The 21992-nt window shown below is 50.3% G+C and overlaps 1 protein-coding gene across 2 annotated transcripts; it reads left to right on the forward strand.

Annotated features, from left to right (window-relative positions):
* RNF122 (ring finger protein 122) lies at positions 238-18755 on the forward strand. Of its 2 annotated transcripts, none has more exons than XM_018042123.1 (6): positions 238-1100; positions 9289-9445; positions 15191-15236; positions 15481-15522; positions 17075-17154; positions 17625-18755. In XM_018042123.1, the coding sequence occupies exons 1-6, from the start codon at positions 1076-1078 to the stop codon at positions 17737-17739; spliced, it is 465 nt and encodes a 154-aa protein (XP_017897612.1). In that variant the 5' UTR covers positions 238-1075; the 3' UTR covers positions 17740-18755. The 2 variants fall into 2 exon arrangements, with proteins under 2 accessions (XP_017897612.1, XP_017897611.1); XM_018042122.1 differs by having other exon boundaries at positions 242-1100; positions 17072-17154.

A 21992-nucleotide genomic window follows, 5' to 3' on the forward strand; every position in this document is an offset into this window, starting at 1 on the left:
TCCATCATAGGTTATTACAAGATAGTGAGTATAGTTCCTAGTGCTATACAGGTCCTTCTTGTTTATCTAGTTCATGTATAGCAGCATGTTTCTGTTCACCCCAAAATTATAATTTATCCTTCCCTCCCCCTTTTCCTTTGGTTACCATAACTTTGTTTCTGTGAGTCTGTTTTATAAATAAGTTCATTTGTATCAATTTTTTTTTTTTTACAGCCGGCATATAAGGGATATGGTATGATATTTGTCTTTCCCACTTCACTTGGTAGGACAATCTCGAGCTGCAATGCTCCCTCTTTCAGAGCGAGCAAAGAAACGTGAGAGCCCGCCACCTAAGACCGCGTCCTTGCCCTCTGGACAGAAATGGGACCACTCCCTCGAACTGGCTTTCTCAAAGAGCCAGAGAAATGCTAAACAGTAACCGATCTGGAGGACGAAAACAAGGTGGCACTAATTGTTCACCTTCCTCCAGGTCCCGAGCGGAGGAGGCTGGCTCGGGGCTGCTCGGGCCAGCGCGCCGCCGGATCTTCTCCGGACTGAAGGTGAAGGGGAGGCGCCCAAGCCTCAGAGATGCTCTCCACACTCGGATGGGGCGGGTCTGCAAGCAATGCCAGGGGCCGGAGGAAGGCTCCCATTGGCTGAGGGCCGGTGACGGGAGGGGGACGGGGGCAGTATAAGGGAGGGGGTGTGCGTGCACCGTGTCAGTTTCGGAGTCCCTGGCGTCTCACCTCCGAGCGGCGGCGTCCAGGACGCGCCTCTGCCTAGGGCTATTTCCTCTCCTCTGCCCACCCGGCGGCCCGCAGCAGCCCCCAGCCCCCGGGCCCTTCCTGCCTTCCCTCCGCGGTCCTTAAAGCCGGGAGACTTTTCTGTCTCTTTTCTCTTCTTTCCCCTTTGTGGCTCCAAAAACCCATCGCGGCGAAGCTCCCGGCTCCGGAGGGAGTTCCACTTGCAGGGGAAGGGCGGCCGCCCGCGCTGCGAACCGGCCCCTCCGGCGACCCCACCGGCCGGCGCGCCCGCCCCGCCTTCCCGTCCCGCACCTGCCTTCGCTCGCCCGAGGAAGCCAGCCGAGAGTTCATTGATGCACCCATTCCAGTGGTGTAACGGTGAGCACCGGGCTTTGCAGGGGTGGGGGGAGCGGGGGCGCAAGGGACGTGGGGCTGGCTGGAGACGGGGGTTGGAGCGGGCGCCAGGTTTCAGATCGGAGGGCTCCTTCTCCCTCTCGAGCCAAGTTTTTACTGCAATGGGACCGACGAGGAGGCGTCCTGGCGCTCAACTCGGCTCTGCACAGCGCGGAATTTGAAAGGGGGGGAGGTGTGGAATCCAGGTTTCCCTGGAGGGCCGAGAGGGATCTCTCCGGCGGGCGGGGGTCGTGGGAGCCGAGGGGTTCCCGGCCTCTGTGTGGCGGCTTCGCACTCATACCCGCTTCCCTCCTCGCCTTTGTGAGCTCAAACTCTTGCTCTTTGTTGTGGTCGTCGGCGGAGAATTAAATCCGCGCTCGGGCTCGGATCTCCTAGAGGGAGCTCAAGTTCCTGGTCTGAAACTTTGCAGGCTATTTTAAATATGTATACAGTGCAGCGTGCAGGACCCGGCGTGGGGGCGGCTTCCCTTGCGCCTTTGTTAGCTTCGCACCGGCTGCTCGGGGGCTTTGTGCCCGGGGATGACGCCGGATTAATGAGCGTGCCTTTATTGGATTGATAAAGCCGTGTAGATCTTCTGGCGCCCGGCTACCCTTGAATGCAAGGCTTGCCTGGGGATCTGTGCTCACTGGCCCCAAGGCCAGACCACGGTACAAGCTCCTGTGCCTCAGTGGTGTCCGCGCCTCCAGACCCAGTCTCCCCTCCCTCCCCAGCCTGGTTGATGCTAAATGCACGTCACATTTAGGTTTTTTAGCAGTTTCCGTGACTACAGTTGGGCTTAGGGCTGATTCCTTGTCCAGGCTACCTGAAGAGACGCCCTTCTAAGCGGGTCAGTTCAAAACTTTGGCTGCTAATACCCTCCAGTGACCCTGGGATATTGACTGCCTTGTTCTAAAGCTTGGAGAGTTTCTGGAGAAAGCGGGGAAGGGCGGGCAGGGGCCGGGGGCAGGGAGAAAGAAGCAGCTGGCCTTATCTCTGAGTAGGGTAGGCTGGCTAGTTAGTGGGGTTGGGGGCGGGGGGCGGAAGAAATCCATTCTTGAGAGCAGACTCTTGCCAGATCTTGCATTAATTATTTCAAGAGGCTTTTGTTTTAAGGCAGGGTTTGGGCAGCCTGTGTATGAGGGGCTCCCATCCCCCTCTTCCTCTAGCTGGTAGGATCTAATTTCCTGAAAATGAACCTAGCTGTGTGTGTGATCGGAGGCATAGCTGGAGTGGGGGCGGGGGTGGGGGTGGGAGAGGACAGTGAACCCCCGCATCTGGGAAAGATTCCCGTTGGCTGGGAAAGAGAAGCATTTCCCAGATCCCCTGGTCGTTCTTGGCCAGCCCTTCTCTTGACGTCACTCCAGCTCCCAGCCCGCGAGCTGGGGGATGAGACATTCTGATGTCAAGGCTTTCATAGGTCGGGGGAAACAATGGAACAGACTTCAGGAGAAGAACCAAGGTAGCTAGCTGTCAGTGAACAGTAGCCTGTTTCTGGGCCGCCCCCTTTCATAGATTTTTAGACCAGCAGAGCACTTGCTGCTTCATCTTTCCACTTTTTAAAACATGTATTTATTTTTTGTTGATTTATAGTTGACTTGGGCTTCCCAGGTGACTCAGTTGTAAAGAATCACTCTGCCAATGCAGGAGACATGTGTGTGATCCCTGGATCAAGAAGATTCCCCTGGAGAAGGAAATGGCAACCCACTCCAGTATTCTTGCCTGGAGAGTTCCATGGATAAAGGAGCCTGGCGGGCTACAGTCCACGGGGTCGCAAAAGAGTTGGACACAGCTCAGCAGCTAAACAACAACACAGTTGACTTACTATGTTGTGTTTCTTTTTACTTCTTAAAGTGATGGAGAAAGGACTGTTCTCTGACTCCAGGGAAGAAGCAATCCCTCCCCAAACACCTTTGTGATAAATAATTCTTTCCTTATAAGTTTAGAGAAAAAGCTACACCACTGTCAGCTTTTAACCCAGTGTGTTTTTGTCTACTTCTTTGATCAGAATGCAAGCAAATGGGCCATCTCCTCTTAGCCATGAAGCTCTTCTCACCCACACCTCTTTATCATAGAAAGTCCCAACTCGCTGACTCAGTCCTGGAAAGTGAAAGTGAAGTCACTCAGTCGTGTCTCACTCTTTGAGACCCTATGGACTGTAGCCTATCAAGCTCCTTCATCCATAGGATTCTCCAGGCAAGAATACTGGAGGGGGTTGCCATTTCCTTCTCCAGGGGATCTTCCCGACCCAGGGATCAAACCCGGGTTTCCCACATTGGAGGCAGACGCTTTAACCTCTGAGCCACCAGGGAAGCCCATGACTCAATCCTGGAGCCCCAGAAAGCCTCTTGGCAAGATCAGATGATCAATAAACTGATACACTGCTGAGGCCAGAGTGCCTTCAGAGTGCATGCGTGCAAACCCTCTGCGTTATCTATGGTTATTGCCATGCAAGGGAACCAAATGAGGTTCTCTGGGACCCTATGGATGCCAGCATACAGCTGAGGAAAGGTACATGGTGGAATTTCCCTGGTGATCCAGTGGTCAACAGTTTGACTTCCAATGCAGTGGATGTGAGTTCAGTCCCTGTCAAGGAACTGAGATCCCACTTGCCTCCTAGCGAAGAAACCAAAACATAAAAGCAATGCTGTAACAAATTTCAGTAAAGACTCTTAAAAAAAATAAAAAAGGTACATGGAGAGTCAAGGCAGATGGAGGATTAGACTCTTACAGCATCAGCTGTTGATGAGACAGGGCTGGGGCAGATGTGGCTGGTGGGGAAGAAGCCTCTTTGGCATGGAGGACAGAGTTACCTGGAAGACAATGCCAAACACCGTTTTCCAGAGCAGACAGAAAGTTGTTCCTGCCTGGCCAGTCCACCATGGTGCCTTCATGGAAAAATCAATCTCCTTTGGCCCACAGAGATCAAATATTTGAGTGGAGGGTGAAGAGGTGGTGAAAACTTTCTAACCCATGCTGGAGGCTAAGAAGCAGGGGTTTAGCAAAGTTTAGTAGCTAATTAATTTTTTCCCAACTTGAACCCGAAAGTCTCTCTGGACAAGAACTGCTTTTACTTTTTGTTTCCCCACAATGTCTGCTGCTGCTGCTGCTAAGTCGCTCCTCCGTCCCTGGGATTCTGCAGGCTAGAATACTGGAGTGGGTTGCCATTTCCTTCTCCAATACATAAAAGTGAAAGTGAAGTCATTCAGTCGTGTCCGACTCCTAGGGACCCCATGGACTGCAGCCTACCAGGTTCCTCTGCCCATGGGATTTTCCAGGCAAGAGTACTGGAGTGGATTGCCATTGCCTTCTCCCCCACAATGTCTAGATCAGTGTATAAGTCAAGTCAGCAAGCAGTACTTGTTGGTTGACTGGTCACCCGTCAGCTGAGGGCAGTTTCTGGGCAATTTTCCCAAATTTCAGTTTCCTTACTTTGAAGTGGGAGCTTTTGCCAAGAGGACTAGGTCGCCTTGAGAAAAATCAGGAATTACTTATCTGTTAACCAGTTACTGAAAAAAAGCCAAACGTGAGGGTAAGTGAAGTCGCTCAGTCGTGTCCTACTCTTTGCAACCCCATGGACTGTAGCCTATCAGGCTCCTCCGTCCATGGGATTCTCCAGGCAAGAATGCTGGAGTGGGGTGCCATTTCAGTCAAAGTACGAAAGTTTGCTATCCTCAGACCTGGGAGTGCTCAGGCGGGTTAGAGCTCTCTGTCTCTGATCTCAGAATTGTATGTTGGTGTTCAGTCGCTCAGTCGTGTCCGACTCTTTGCGACCCCATGGACTGCAGCATGCCAGGCTTCCCTGTCCATCACTATCTCCCTGAGTTTGCTCAGATTCTTGTCCGTTAAGTCGATGATGCCATCCAACCATCTCATCAGTCACACATCTACTATATACCACACTTTCCACAATGGAAACCTTTGTGTCTGTCTTCTTCCCTAGACTGTAATATCATCTGGTCTTTCCTTTTTTCTTCAGTGTCTGTCATGGTGCTTGTCGTGTAACCAGTGTGTAATGCATGTTTGAGTTAAATGAAGCTGATTCTAGGAACCGTAGGGTAACCTAAGACAGTCAGCTGAGAGTGCTGGAGCCAGAACATGGGATTCAGGCTGTGAGTGCTATAGAATTCCAGCTGGGGTCTGGCGGCTGGGGGAGGGTGGGGGGTGTGGGGGAGGGTGGGTGGTGAATATCACAAAGACCAGCCTTGGGGGACTTTGGGAAGGGAGAGAGAGTTTCAGGCAGAGAAAGCTGCATGAGCAAAAGTTTGGAGGCAGGTGAAGACCGGGTTGGGCAAGAAATAGAGAGGAGACTCGCTCACCTTGGGTGATGCTGGGGGATACTAAGTTGGGGAGGGAGAGAGAGGACCCAGCGCATTCTTGTTTGGGAGGACTAGAAGCCTGAGTTTGGTAGATCATAGTAGAAAAACGGAGTGGGAGGATATGCCAGACATGTGGGCTAAATTAGAGGAGGGACTAGACATCAATTAATAGGGACTTGGAGTAGAACTGGGCTCCAAGTGTGTTTGGAATAGAGACTTGGCAGCAGAGTTGGCATACAGTCTGAAAGAGGTTTGGAGAGGGCTTGTTATATTGGTCACTAGATTGATCTCGGGGATGAAGAGGGTGGAGATGTGTGAGGTCAGAGATGACTACGGTCTTTCAAGTCTTTTGTGGAGTTGGGGTCGCAACCCTAATTATGGTATAGCGTTCCAAAGTATATCAATGGCTCCTAACCACAGTGTCAGGAAAGCACAGGAACCCGTATTGAAAGCCTGAGTCCTCCTCCCCGCTCTCCCCACCCGCCCGCCCCCCCACGGCTTGTGAGATCTCCGTCCCCACCTCCCCACTCCCCTCACCCCTACCAGGGACTGAACCTGTGCCCTCAGCAGTGAAAGTGCAGAGTGCTAACCACTCAACGGCCAGGGAAGTCCCCATAGGTCTTTGAAGCCAGGCCTTCTTAGCTGTTTGACTATTTGTGTTATTTAGTGATTGAGTCTTTTTTTTCAACCCTGTGGAGAGGGCGGGGAGAGTACATTTCACGGTGATGGTATTACGAAGGTTCAGTTGGTAGCATGAGATGTGTTTGGCTGGTAGCGTGCGTAAGGGCTTCCCAAGTGGCTCATCGGTAAAGAATCCGCCTGCCAATGCAGGAAACTCGAGACCTTCGATCCCTGAGTTGGGAAGATCCCTGGAGAGGGAAATGGCAACCCAGCATTCTTGCCTGGAGAATCCCATAGACAGAGGAGCCTGGCATGCTGCAATCCGTAGAGTTGCACAGTTGGAAACAACTGAGTGAATGAATGCACACACACACACACACACAAACGTATGGTGAAGTTTAGCCTTCCTGTCCCAACACTTTCTGAAATTCAAGACTCTGAGGCTTACCTTTCAGGTCACTGATATTTGCCTGCTAGCAAGAAAAACCACTCACCTGATTTATGGTTAATTCCTTTTTCTTTTTCCCCCTTATAACCATAATAGACAGTGTTCTAACCCTCAGGACCAATGGTCCCATGAAGTAGTACGATTGATTTTTCTAGCCCCTTGACAGACAACATCTTTCATTCCTCCTCTTTCCTTGTCTTCTCTGCCACCAGCTTCATATTGAACTTCCCTCTTACCAGCTGTAACTTGGCTTCCACCATTCCAAATGCTTTGGAGAGATGTGACCCAAGAAAGGAAAATCTTGTCTTTATAGCAGATGTTCTTTGTTTTTCTTCAGCCAGAACCTAATCACATGCCTTTGTTGGTGGTGTTGTCATTTAGTCTCTGTGACCCCATGGACTGTAGCCCACCAGGCTCCTCTGTCCACGGAATTTCCCAGGCAAGGATACTGGAGTGGGTTGCCATTTCCCTCTCTTCTCCAGGGGATCTTCCCTACCCAAGGATCGAACCCCCATCTCCTTCTTTGACAAGCGGATTCTTACCGCTGAGCCACCAGGGAAGCCCAATCACATACCTACCCCAACACCAAACCCTGGCAAAAGAAAGGTGATTGTCACCTTCAGATCAATCAAGATTTGCTTCTGAGTCACGTGAATGAAGCTTCTAGAGGCCACCTGTGCTTCCCACACTGAAGGGACCTTGTTAAAATGTAGATTCTGATTCGCTTTGATGGCGGCTGGCCTGAGATTCTGTGTTCTGCAAGCTCTGGGGATGCCACTGACATTAGCAGACCGCATGGTGAGGCTTTGAGTAGAAAAGGGGAGGGTGGCCAGGAAAAGTGAGCAGTGGCTTCCCCTCCCCCACCCCCAGCCACATTCTGGAACGCGGGCCCAGACTCAGAGTGAACAATTTCTATTCTGGTCTGGGTGCAGCCTGGCTTCTGGAGCAGGTGGCTTAATAATGACAAATGACCTTTGCAACTTCGCTTTGCAATTTACAAAGCATATTTCTTACACCACAGTCTTGGGTTGCCTCTGCACTTTGCTTGTTTTCCTGTGACAAAGGGGAGCTTTTCAGCAAGGTAATTTCTCAAAGGTCGCGTAGCTAGGGAGCGGTGGGATTGGAGCCCAGATGGATGTTTCCTCACCTGAGGCTCTTCGTCTTGCTAGTGCACCCTAGGGGCTTCTACCAGACGGAAGTGAGTTTTCCATTTCCACCCATTGCCCGATTCCTTGATCCCCTAGAAGGAGGTGCAGGTTGAAGTATCATGTGTAGGATCCTATTTCCTAGATTGATTAAATCATTTACCCAAGATCATGTCACTAGTGTTAGGACGAGGTTGTAAATGTAAGTCCCTGGAATGTTAATTGGTGCACCCAGTGTGGAAAACAGTGTAGAGGTTCCTTAAAAAACTCAAAGTAGAACTGCCACTTAATCTCGCAGTCCCACTTCTGGGTATTTACCCCCCAAAAAACATGCATTCAAAAAGATAGTCGCACCCCAGCATTCATAGCAGCGCTACTGACAGTAGCCAGGACATGGAAGCAGCCTGAATGTTCACCAACACATGAATGGATAAAGAAGATGTGGTTCACACACACATACACACATACATGTATACACACATACACATACACAGAGACATACACATACACACACAGAGACACACATACATACATACGTAGAGACATGCACACACATACACACACAGAGAGACATACACACACATATATACACACACATATATACATACATACACATACATAGAGACATACAGAGAGACATACACACACATATATACATATATACACATACATAGAGACATACACAGAGAGATACATACATGCACACACATATACACACACATACACAGAGAGATACACACACATACACACACTGAGAGATACACACATACACATACAATACACACACATACACATATGCACACATACACAGAGAGAGAGACATACACACATACATACACACGCACGCACACACATACACATACATAGAGACATACACATGCACACACATACATACACACAGAGAGAGATACACATATACACACACATACACATACATAGAGACATACACACATACACACACATACTAACAGGATATTGGGTTGGTCCAAAAGTTCATTTGGGTTTTTCCATACAATGTTTCAGGAAATACCCAAATGAACTCTGGCCAATCCAATATAATCATGGAAAACTACTCAGCCATAAAAAGAGAAGAATGAAATAATGCTCTTTGCAGCAACCTAGATGGACCTAGAGATTATCATACTAAGTGCAGTGAGAAAGACAGATACCATACAGTATCACTTATATGTGGAATCTAAAATATGACACAGCTTGTTTACAAAACAGAAACAGGCACACAGACATAGAAACATAGAAAACAAGCTTATAGTTCCCAAAGGAGGAAAGGAATGAGGGAGGGGTAAATTACGAGTTTGGGATTAACAGATACCAACTACTGTGTATAAAATAAATAGCAAGGACCTACTGCAAAGCACAGGGAACTGTATTCAATATTCTATAATAAGCCATCATGGAAGAGAATATGAACAAGAATACATATACGTATATGGATATCTGAATCACTTTGCTGAACGTCTGCAGTGAACACAACATTGTAAATCAATTATGCATCAGTTAGAAAAAAGTAAGTCCCTGAGTCAGAGGCTTGCCATTTCTCGCTGCATCCTTGCTCACAGAGTGGCATCAGCCTCGGTAGTAAATTTCCCACTATTGTAACACTTGCCCTCTCCTATTCTCTGCAGGGTGTTTCTGTGGCTTGGGACTGGTGAGCACCAACAAGTCCTGCTCAATGCCCCCCATCAGTTTCCAAGACCTTCCCCTCAACATCTACATGGTCATCTTCGGCACGGGCATCTTCATCTTCATGCTGAGCCTCATCTTCTGCTGCTATTTTATCAGGTGGGTGGCTCACTGTCTGACCTGGGGTCTCGGGGAGGGGGAGGTCCAGGAGGTGGCGGCCATAGGTAGGGTGAACCGAACAAGCCTCCTGTTGCAGAGTCACCAGCCTCCAGCCGGGGCTCCTTGCTTTGAGGACAAAACTTAGCCTGCTGTTAGCTGGGCCCCTGAGGCCTGCTGTTTCTATTTCCATCAGCCTATCAAGCTGTCCAGCACATACAAGGTCAGCATGGATCAGCCTGCATCCCGCCTGCTGGCCAGTTCCTCTCATGTTGCCTAGAATGACTAAGTAATATCATCAGTGGACCCTCGCCATCTCTCTCCACCCACTCACACCTCTGGGTGGCCAGGGCTAAGGGGGTATCATTCCGCTAGTGGCATGACCCTCTGCCCTCCTGGGAAGTCCTGTTATCATCCTTCCAGATGCTAATATTAGCAAGCTGGTGTCTGCAGAGCTGCCTGTTTATACTGCCTCTTATGTTTGAAGGAATAAAACCTGAAAACCATCACTTCTTATCGCATAGGGGTCCAGGGAAGGATTGGAGCTTAGCAGGGCGAGCCAAGCTCCAGGAACTGTTTTCTTTGCTTCTAGACAAGGGAATTGGTGGCTATCTTCTATCAAAAATGTAGGGCATGCCTGGTATTCAGGGTGGAAAATACAGTAGTGTTTCTGAACTAGGGCACCCTATGGGTATTAACAATTCCTCATTGTATGGGTCTGTCCTGTGAACTGGGGAACATTGCACACCCCTGACCAGTAGAATGTCATGGTTCCTTGAGCCATTGTGATAAAACCAAGCCACACGCCCACACACAGACACACACACAAGCATATGATTACCCAATGCCTGGGTAGACGGACGTCAGCTGGGGTGTCTAGTATCTGATCAGATCATCTAAACAGATTAAATTAAGATGGAGGACAAAGGAGTTTGCATTCCCCACGGAGATATCCTGGTGGGTTTGAGTGGCTCGCCTGGCGGGACGCTAGAGGGTTAGGAGACGCTTGTTCAGATTCCTCAGGCCAAGGAGCCCCTTCCTAAGAAGGGGAAGTGGCCTGGGGCCCTGCTCTCCTTTGCTTCTCATCCACTGCCTCAGCCCTCCTTTTTTTCTCCAGACTTTAAAAAGTCCCTGGGACTGGAATTTTCCACTTACAAGGCTTTTTGCAGAGAAGGTAGTGGTTTATTTTCCCCTCTTGTACCACTGAGTCTGAAATTTGCATCTCATTAGTAAAGTGAGGGTGTGGGTAGATTTCCGGTATCTCAACACCCCCTTGCACACCCGCCCGCCCCTTTCCCCCAGCTGAAGTTTTCTTCCTCAAACTTTTCGTCTTCCTGACCAACAACCACCTCGCTCTCTGCATATGAAGCAATATATGCAACTCCCCGGAGACGGAAGATGGAGGCATACCCAAGATTTATGTGCGATGCTGGCAGGAGGCTGTAAAACCAGGCTGTGTCTGGCCCCTACACACACACACACATGCATGCATGTACATCCCTGCCAGGCTGCAGAGGTGGTCAAGAGAGGAAATTCTACAAAACCACTCTGAGCCAGTCGGTGGGAGACCCAGCTTCATTTCCCAGTTCTGCCACTAATAGGTGTGATCTTGGGGTTTAAGCTCCTCTTTGCCCAGGACTTCCTGGTGTGCCAGGCACCGTGCTGACCACCTTGTGAAATGTTCTTCTTCCTTAGTCCTCAGAACTGCCCTCCAGTTTCAGTATTAGTCTGCTTCGTAAATGAGGAAACTTGTGCTCAGGCAGTTAAAGAGCTGCCTGAAGTCCTGTATCCGGAAAGATGGTGAGATGGGCTTGTCTGATGACGGTTAGCGAGGGTCTTTCGGATTCCAGATGTTGGCCTTCCCAGATTCTTATTCCTTGAACGGGATCATCTGGGGCTCCCGTGGCCACCCGCTTGCAGCCAGACCCGTGGTGCTGCAGAAGAATGGGCTGGGAGCTCTGGGTACGGAGGGTGTTTATTTATTTATTTTTGCTTGGCTGGAGTTGGTGACCACATGACACCAGAAGCTTCCCCGCCCCCGCTGCGGGGCTGCTTGGCGCCACCTGTTTTCCTTCTGCAGTCATCTGCCCCTTCGCCACCCCGCCCTCTGTCCTACAGCCCAAAGCCGGTGTGACCCTGGCGTCTCATAGTTCCCCAGCCTTGCTGGTATGTGGCAGCCTGGGAGCGCCTATATATAGAAAGACACACAAGCACAGAAGCCACTTCCTCTGCCTGCGTCTCGGTTTCCTCCTCAGCCAAAATAGGCCTGTGACCCCCGGCTCCCGACCTGCTGAGCTCATCGGCCCAACTCCCCCTCGCTCCATCTTCCCTGACCCCCTCCTCCCCCACCGCCGCCCGACCCACCAGGAGCTGATCTCTGCCCTACACAGGATGGAAGGGGCCCCGTGAAGTACAAATCGGGCAGGAAAGAAATGACTCTTTGCAGGACTTGCCCGCATTGTTTGTTGCAAAAGGGGAAAAGCCAGGAAGCGCCCACTGGCAGTGGCTTGAAATGGGCTCATTGAATTCAGGGTATTTTTAGCTGCTTCGCTCACCCCAGCAGCTGAGAAGGCCACCTGTCCCTAGTTGTTGGCGCTCCCTCCCTGCTGGGATGGCCCAAGATCTCTGCTTTTTTGCTCTCGTTTTCCTTGCAACCCTTTTGGCCCCGTTTCATCCCAACCTCTACCTTCCTGATATGGAAATCTACAGGCAGAGTGAATCTAGAGCGTGACTCTGAAGCCTTCAATGTTCCAATTGATGGTCCCCGACTCTCAGAGTCAGCTTCTGGAGAATCCTTGGGTAAGACCATTAAATGGAGCCAGACAGACAGAAGGGCCCCCCAGGCATCTTTCGACAGAGCCAGCAGAAAGGCACTGCGCTTACTGCGTAAGTACTGCATAAGGGTAGCCATGCTGCAGGCGAAGTAGGCGAGGCTCCGGAGATGTGACATCCCCTCTTTCTGAGCCAAGAAGCCGGCAGGCTCCTCGCCACTTCCTTATTCACTCTGTACATACCAGCTAAAAGAGCAGCAGTCTCTCCCTCAGAAGGCAGCTCTGGGCAGCCTGACAAGAACACGCTTCTTCTTCCCCAGATGAACCCAGTGTCAGGCAGGTGGCCCTTGATCTTTTAAGTGCATCTTTCGTTTTGAGTGCATCCTTCCCTGCCCCTCTCATTTAGAAGTGGGGACGCAGATGCAGATGTGTACAGAAACGTGTGCAAGTAGGGGTGGAACAGTGGGAGCTCTGGTTAGACCCTCAGCCCGTCCCTCCAAGGACCAGAAACCCCCCTGCCCATGAGGGCGGCGGTTAGGGTCAGGGGCCAGGCAGCGGCGGTGCTGCCTTGCCCTCAGCCCTGAGGCAGAGGAACACTGGCCTCACCTGTCCCCTGACCTCCTGTTAGGAGCCGTGGAGGTGGAGGCTGCCGGATCTTATCTGCCCCCAGCCTGTGCACCAGGCTTTCTGCATCCTCCTTTGCTCTGATTCCAGCATCTCTGCGTTGCTCTTGGAGCATCTTACCTTGTACCCTCCCTTCAATTAAGGCTAGTGATCGAAGAGTCTCTTCCTCTAAATCAGACCAGCATTTTGTTTTTTTTTTTTCATAAAATGCCAGCTATTACAGCTTTGCGAGTCATATGGTATCTGTCTGAACCACCCAGCCCTTCTGTACAGAAGCAGTCATAAAGTATAAGTGTGGCTGTGCTCCAGTAAAATTTTATGGCAAGCACTGAAAGTTGATTTTCATATAATTTCCACATGGCATGAAATATTCTTTCAATTCCTGCTTTCAACCATTTATGAGTAAGCACAGTTCTGTAACCAACAAGGCCAGCACACAGAACTCTGCTCAGTGTAACGTGGCAGGCTGGATGGGAGGGGAGTTTGGGGGAGAATGGGCCTGTGGATATATATGGCTGAGTCCCTTCGCAGTCCACCTGAAGCTATCACAACATTTGTTTGTTAATCTGCTATACCCCATGACAAACTAAAAAGTTTAGTTTTTTTAAAAAAAAGAAAAAGTACAGAGCTTCCCTGGTGGCTCAGTGGTAAAGAACCTACCTGCTAGTGCAGAAGACACGGGTTTGGTCCCTGAGCCGGGAAGTTCCCACGTGCCGCGGAGCAGCTAAGCCCGTGCACCGCAACTACTGAGTCTGTGCTCTAGAGCCCGAAAGCCGCAACTACTGAATCCACGTGCTACAGTTGCTGAAGCCCACGCACCCCAGAGCCCATGCTCCACAACAGAACCCTGAGCATCCAAGCAAAGAGTAGCCCCCGCTTTCCCGCAACTAGATAAAAGCCCTCGAGCAGCAACAGAGCACAAAAATTAAATAAATAAAAGTGTATATATAGGAAAGAACACTTCTTCACTTCTGGGCCTTTTGAAACAAATGGTTAGCTAGCTTTGACCCTCAGGAAACCATGATTGGCCCCCCTGGTCTTAACCTGGTGGTTCTCTGATGTGTTCTTCCAATAACACAAATCTTTGGTAGAAATGATTCCTGGGAGAGAAAATTCTATCTGGTCCCCAGGTACAGGAGACCATAGAGCTTCCTGCACAGTGCAGAAGGTTTCTCTCACTGAAAATAAAACAGCAAAAAAAAAAAAAAGTTATCAGTACATTATCTTGGTCTCGGCCATTGACACAGTAAGCCATTCAGAAAGTTGGTGGCTTGTTGATTGAAAGGGTGTTTCCCAAAACCCCATCCTATGCCCAGGAGCAGGGTGTGTGCCCCCTGAATGTGAGGCTGGCCACAGTTTGTGGTAAAGAGCTCGGGCTGTGTCATCAGGTCGACTTTGGTGAGAATCCAGGCTCTGCTGCCAGGCAGCTCTGAAGTTTGAGCAAGTTACTTAGCTTCTTTGGACTCCGTGTTCCTTGTCTGCCAAGAAGCATGTCTCTCCCTCTGGAAGGTATTTGAAATCGATGAGCAAGGATATGGATCTATATTGCTAGATATCAGATAACGGATCTATATCTGTAGAGATTGACGCCTAGCAAATCCCCCATCACAGTTATGCTCCTGCCATTAGTAACGGCATGTTCTGGCCATTGTGTTCTGGCCATTGAGAGTCCGGCTGTATGCAGGCCACCAGCTTGAAACAAAAAGAGGAAAACAAAGAAGGGATTGCCTGTGTTGCCCTGGTGCTGTGAAGGGGGAAGCGTGTGCTCTGCCTCCAGAATACTTGTGTTCTCCTGGTGGAAAATTCCCCAGGCTCAACAGATGTTTTCCTGCTGCCCAGGCTTGGTGGAAATAGCCCTCTTAAGAGTGTCTACCTTCTGGGACTTCCCTGGAAGTTGAGTGGTTAGGGCTCCTCGCTTTCACTGCTGAAGGGGGCAGGTTCGTCCCTGGTCAGGAACTAAGATCCCACAAACCACGTGGTATGACCAAAAAACAAAAACAAAACTAACTTTTGCACTCTCAGCAAGCAGATGGTTGATCTGTCTAGTGCGGAGCCTAAAGGAGGTGACATGCCAGGAAGGATGGTGAATGAACTTTTAGGGTGTTCTGTCAGAACCCCCACCCCCAGTTGAGGGTAGGTGACAGTGAGTTTTGAGGCAGTTGAACCTAAGAGTCTGAGTCCTTACCCCACGCTGGTGACCTGCAAAGACGTCTATGCATGTTCCGTGTCTACGGGATGCATCTCCCCACCCCCAGAAGGAAGTCCCAAGCCACCGGCCTGTCTCCTGCTCTGAATGGCTGTTTGTGCAAAGACATAATGACTTCTTCTCTTCCCTCTTTCTTGCTCCCCCCAGCAAACTCCGGAACCAGGCACAGAGCGAACGATATGGATATAAAGAGGTAAAAAAGTCCTCATTTTGTCCTGAGACCTCTCCCCGCTCCACCACTACTAGCCCAGATAGAGATGGCCGGGGGAGGTGGAGGGAACAGGGAGGGGGCAAGATGAAGCTGGCCTGTTCTCCCCTCGTGCCTAGGGAGAGCGAGGGTCTCCCTAGGCGGAGCTGGGGGCTCCCTTCCTCGGCTGATGCCACCTGGCCCCATGTTTGGTTTCTTCTGACCCCAGGTCTCCCCTCTTTTTTCCCAGGTGGTGCTTAAAGGAGATGCCAAGAAGTTGCAGTTATACGGGGTGAGTGCCCTGGGGCAGCACACGGGGTGCCCATCGGGTAAGGCAAACCTTCTCCAGGTCTGAAGACCTTTTTAGGAACCTTCTTAGTCCCTGCCTTCTGGTCTCCTTGGGCCAAATTGAAGACACATCCCAGGAGGTGATCGATATGCAGAATCTGTTATGTTTGGGACTGGCGCAGGCAGAAAACAAAGGGGGTCACCAAAGGGTTTGGGTGCATGGTGACCTGTAACCCCAGGAGTCCTGCTAGACGTGATCTTAACAGGGAGGGCAGTCTGACCACCCTGGGCCAGACTTCTCTAACTTTCCCAGCTCAGTGCCCCCATCTGGGTCCGAAAGGGGTCCCCTTTGTGTGTGCTCTGTCCTGGCGACTGTGGGTCTGACATGTGGGTCCAGCCCTCTAGTTCTCCCCTGTTCCCCTCCATTCCCCTGCACCCCATCACATCCACTTTCTGGGGCCCCTCAACTCCCAACTCTTTTAGGACTAGACTGTTTCTTCTTCCTTTCCCACCTGCACCTTTGGGGTCACCTAATTCATGTCCCAAGACTTCTGTCCATAACCACAGGCACTCGTGCAGAGAGCGTGTGTGTGGTTGTCTGTGTGTGGGAAGAATCACAGGTCCCATCACGCACAAGACTAGCCTGGATATGGCCTCATTTCATCTGTCTCTTTGGGGTCCATAGTCACGATGTCCCCAAGTTCTGATGTTTCTTAAGCTCTCCTCCAGAAGAGGAAATTCAGCTGTGATTGAGGGGCTAATATACTAGGATGCAAGGCTGGCTTTAAAGAATGGAAACCATACACCAGACCCCCCTCCTTACCTCTAGTTATGGATAAGTGCCCCCTGGTCGAAAGTCCTCAGCTTGAAAGACTATTAAAAAAAGGATGAAATAATGCTATTCACAGTAACGTGGGTGGACCTAGAGATTGTCATGCTAAGTGAAGTCAGACAGAGAGAGATAAATACCATGTGATAACACTTACATGTGGAATGTAAAATATGGCACAAATGAACTTATCTACGAAAGAAAAACAGACTCACAGACACAGAGGACAGATTTGTTGTTGCCGAGGGAAAGAGGGGTAGAGAGGGGTGGATTGAGAGTTTGGGATTAGCAGATGCAAACTGTTACATGTAGGATGGATAAACAACGAAGTTGTATTATATAGCACCGGGAACTATATTCAGTATGCTAAAATAAACCATAATGGAAAAGAATATGAAAAATAACATGAGTCACTCTGCTGCACAACAGAAATTAACACATTAATAACAATTAAATGCTTTTTATCTGTATTCTCTGGCTTGGGAGCCGCTAGCCACACTGTGGTTGTTGAGCACTTAAAATGTGGCTGCCATGACCGAGGAACTAACCATTTAATTTCATCTACTTGGGTCAGTTTAACCCTGAAGCAGTCCGCCGTGGATTATGGCTGCCACACGTGTCAGGGTTAGCCCTCTCTTGGGTGCAGATGGGGTGATGTGACTGAGGATTCGAGGCGGGGGAGGCTCCTCCCTATCTCCTCTCACACGGCTCTCTCTTCCCACAGCAGACCTGTGCCGTCTGTCTGGAAGACTTCAAGGGCAAGGACGAGCTAGGTGTGCTCCCGTGCCAACACGCCTTTCACCGCAAGTAAGTGTCCAGGTGCCCTGGAGCAAAGAAAGCAGGGAGCATCTTCTAGAGGGGGGCTTCCCAGGCGATACAGTGGTAAAGAACCTGCCTGCCAAGAAGGAGACTTGGGTTCGATCCCTGGGTCGGGAAGATCCCCTGGAGAAGGTCATGGCAACCCACTCCAGTTTTCTTGCCTGGAGAATCCCATGGTTGGAGGACCCTGGCGGGTTACAGTCCATGGGATTGCAGAGTTGGTCATGACTTGGAGACGGAACAATAACAACAGTCTTCTAGAGGCTGAAGTCCCTGCCCTTCCCACACACCCCTTGCTGATTCCCTGCATTCTGTCTGCACATCAGGCAAGCTGGAAGGGTTAGACCAGGGCAGGGATGGAGAGGTTCTTGTCTTGAGAAGCGGCGGGGCTCTATGAAGGGGCAGCCGGAGCACGCTGGTATCTTCTTAGGGAGTAACAGGTCGGCTTTTGCCCGCAGGTGTCTGGTGAAGTGGCTGGAGGTGCGCTGTGTCTGCCCCATGTGTAACAAGCCCATCGCTGGCCCCTCTGAGGCCTCCCAGAGCATCGGGATCCTATTGGATGAGCTGGTGTGAGCGCTGCCTCCGTACCAGGCTTGAAGGAGACCTCTAGCTTCGTGGGTGCCTGGTCCTTCCTCGCATCCACGGTGAACAAGACTGACGGGTGGTGAGGGTCCCGGTCACCTGCAGGGGAGGGGATGCCGGGCTGGTCTTCCACCGTCAGGGTGAGACCAGACTCACCCACTTCTGCCTCCCGAAGCCTTCCTGTTACCCCATGCCGATGGCCTTGCCTTGCTGGGACCGGACTCTGCCTGCGTTGTCCCTGCTCTGGGAACAGAAATCCACTCCTGTTTGGCCAAGAACTTGGAGCTCACCCTGCCTTGAGGGTTTCCCCAAGGAGGATGAGCTGCCCTGACCTCGAAGAAGGGGTGCGGTGAGCTGTGCCCCGCCTGTGATCCCCCCCACCTCCTTGCCACAGCTTCCCGAGGAAGGTTAGAAGGCAAGGGGGGAAAGACGGAGGAACCAGGTGCCTCCAGTAGAAGCCAAGGAGGCTCTGTAGGAAATCGGGAAGTGCGTGGACGTGCAGAAGAGTCAATGTTTACACGGGACCTGCAGAAACAAAGGCTGGCTGGCCTGCCTGCTGACTACAGCGGGGGTGGGGGGGTGCTGGGGGGCAGCCCCAGCCCTCTCTTAGCATCTGAGGTGCTTAATCCATTCACTGTTCCTCGGTTGATCTCAGAGCTTCCTATTCCATGTTGGGGTTTGAGCGCCCCTCCCCACCCCTCCCAGAGGAAGGGCTTTTTCTACACCCAGGTGGATTCCCCAAGGGTTTTTTTTTTTTTTTTCTTTTCTAAAGGAGCAAAAAAGGGCCTGGGGATGAGGGGCTGTCTGAAGGTTAAGGTTGCGACGGACACCCTCTTTTCCTTTGTAAATAGTATTTTTATACTTCATCCTCACCATCTCAGGCTTTATACATGGAATCCCCCAAATGGAAGGACTGGGGGCTTTCTCTGTTCCTCCCCCCAAGTGGGTGAGGGTGGGAAAAAGGTATGTATTTAAAGAAAATTAAATTTAATAACAAGTTTCTCTAACCTCCTGCCTGTGGTTGTGGCTTGTGTCTGTTGGCCCTTTGCTTCCAACAGAGGAAACAGAATCCTCCAGCAGCGCCTTCCCGCTTCCCCTGTGCTCAGAGCAGATGCACACACAGAGGTTCCTAATCCTTGCCAAGGAGAATTGGTATTTAGGTTAGTATCTGTCTGGGCTTCCCAGGTGGCTCTGTGGTAAAGAATCTGCCTGACAATGCAGGAGAGATCCCTGGGGCAGGAAGATCCCCTGCAGGAGGAAATGGCATCCCACTCCAGTATTCTTGCCTGGGAAACCCCATGGACAGAGGAGCCTGGCGGCCTACAGGCCATGGGGTCCCAAAGAGTTGAAAATGATTGAGCAACTGAACAAGCATGTAGTATCTATCTTTTTAGCATAGGTTAAGACTAACATCCGGAGAAGGCAATGGCACCCCTCTCTGGTACTCTTGCCTGGAAAATCCCATGGATGGAGGAGCCTGGTAGGCTGCAGCCCATGGGGTCACTAGGAGTTGGACACGACTGAGTGACTTCACTTTCACTTTTCACTTTCATGCATTGGAGAAGAAAATGGCAACCCACTCCAGTGTTCTTGCCTGGAGAATCCCAGGGATGGGGGAGTCTGGTGGGCTGCCGTCTCTGGGCTCCCACAGAGTTGGACACGACTGGAGCGACTTAGCAGCAGCAGCAGCAGCAGGACTAACATCAATGTGCTTGAAAACCTGACTGAGCCAGGCTCACTCAAGTGATCTCTAGTATTTTTTTTTTTAAGCTGGTATATGGCACCAGAGCATTCCAGCTACCAAGACTTAGTCATTCATAGAATTGTCCTTGTAACTCACTGAGCTCTTTAAAAAAAAAAAAAAAAAAGCCTCTATGCTACCATAAAGGCTTGATTTCTTTTGCTGGTAAGACTGGCTCAGACGGTAAAGTGTCTGCCTACAATGCGGGAGACCTGGGTTCGATCCTTGGGTCGGGAATATCCTCTGGAGAAGGAAATGGCAACCCACTCCAGTACTCTTGCCTGGAAAATCCCACAGATGGAAGAGCCTGGTAGGCTACAGTCTGTGCGGTCACAAAGAGTCCGACACGACTGAGCAACTTCACCTTAGCTGAGAATCACTGACCCATCCCAGCCTGCACCACATCTAGAAGTACTACGTTAACTTTTTAACAAATCTTATTTATTTTTGGCTATGCTGGGTCTTTGTTGCTGCGTGTGGGCTTTCTCCAGCTGCAGCAAATGGGGCCTGCTCTTCATCGCAGTGCGTGACCTTCATTAGCTGCAGGCTCGGTAGTTGTGACGCATGGGCTTAGTTGCCCTGAGCCATGTGGGATCTTAGTTATCCAACCAGGGATGGAATCTGAGGCCCCTGCATTGGAAGGGTGGAGTTTTAACCACTGGACCGCTCCCTTGCCACTTCTTACTTCACACTCAGGGTAACCACTGCTCCTTAGAGCCTCTACCTGCTGCTCATTGCTACCACACTCTACAGGGTTGGATCTTCATTAAGAGCATCACTTTCTCTAGTTCCACCCACTTGCTGTAGTACCGTGAATGCAATGTATTTCTGGAGCAAAACCTGAGTCCTCCCCCTCACTCTTGCCTTAGCCTCCAGGTGGATGCATCAAGAGAAGGAGGTGGGAAACGAGGTCTCCAGGTAAGGGGTGGAGGGCAGTCTTGACCTCTCCCGCTCTTCTCTCCCCACCCTGGCTTCATCTCAAGGAAAGCTCGTCAGGGTTGAAGTAAAACTGGAGTGCCAACACGGGAGTGTCTGTGTTGCCGATTTGCATAACATTGTCTTGAAGTCAAAACAATGCTAGGAATGGTGAAGTATGACTTTCGTGGGTTCCATGCAGCTTGGTAGGATGGTGCTGCAGCAGACAGAGATGGGAACGCTGGCTAGTTTTTAGCTGATCAGATGGGATGTGATCAGTAGCTGATCACCAGCTAAAATAGTCTCAGGTCCCAAATCCATAGTCATAAGTGTGATCTTGTTAGTTCAGCATTTCTAGAAGATCTACTGCCTGGGCCAGGCACTGTGTCAGATGTTGCCGGAAGACAGAACAGCCCTGGCCTTGGGGGAGGGCATAAGTGCACTGTAATTTGGGTCAGGAGCTCATCTGATAGACCCCTAGCTTAGACCCTGGTATGGAAGTCACTACAGAGGTGCCTGCAAGGAAACGGTCCTCAAGGTGGGGCTTGCCAGTAACGTGGAGAAAAGAATACAAGGGTTAACCACCTGTGGGTGCCGGAGACCACATCATCCATGTGAAGTTGGGGTGAGGGAAGGGTGGGGGTGAGAAAGGTCTCTATGTGCTAGAAATCGGGGACTCGATAGCCTAAGAATCCTGAAGTTTCTTTAAAAATCTGGGCATGGGGGTTTCCCTGGCAGTCCAGTGGTTAAGACTCCTCCCTTCCAACCTGGGATCAGTGGGTTCAATCCCTGGTCGAGAAACTAAGATCTCCAATGCCGTGTGGCATAGCCAAAAAAAAAAACCCTGGACATCAGTTGGCAGCAAAGTCAATGGTTTTCTAATCTGAGCACAAAATATTCATGGGAATCACTGTGCTGAGTAGTTCCCGTTACTGAAAATTTGTACCCTAGATGTGTTTCAAGGAGTTAAAATAAAGAAAGGAAGCTGAGTGATACATACCAGGATTATGACTTCAGTGAGTGTATGTATCTATGGTGAGCAAATACCATCCATCAGTCAAAAGATAAGGAGCATTTACCTACCAAGTTCTTTCACAAAATACGTTTTGCTTTTCTTTCAATGTATACCCCTTTGAGTTTGGGATCAGGAAAGGAATGTTGAAAGTACATAATTTCGTACTCATAATTACATAGATACAAGCATCAAAACCAAGGCACAGACTTGAATCCTGCATATCTAAGCATCCTTGATTTTCATGCTCCGCATAACTTTGGTAGCAGATTGCTTGCTATGAAGATACTCAAAAGGAGCAGGTGCTTTTAGCTCCTGGGCTGATGCAGTAGTGGAGGACAGCAACTCCAGGTCACCATCAAATGGTTTGTGGATGTTTTGAAACTCTGCAATGGATTGCTTCTTTTACAGAAATCTTATGGATCCACCATTGACAAAATGCATAATTAAACTCGGAGCAGAATTTGAAAAGCACTGACTTGGATGGGATGTCCTTGCATGGGATGACTGATGTTGATGAATTGTGCCCTCCCATCCCCCTCTCTCCCATCAGTTCTCCCATCCGCACTGGCCCTT

The sequence above is a fragment of the Capra hircus genome, chromosome 27 (genome assembly GCF_001704415.2).
Source record: "Capra hircus breed San Clemente chromosome 27, ASM170441v1, whole genome shotgun sequence".
Taxonomy (NCBI): Eukaryota; Metazoa; Chordata; class Mammalia; order Artiodactyla; family Bovidae; genus Capra; species Capra hircus.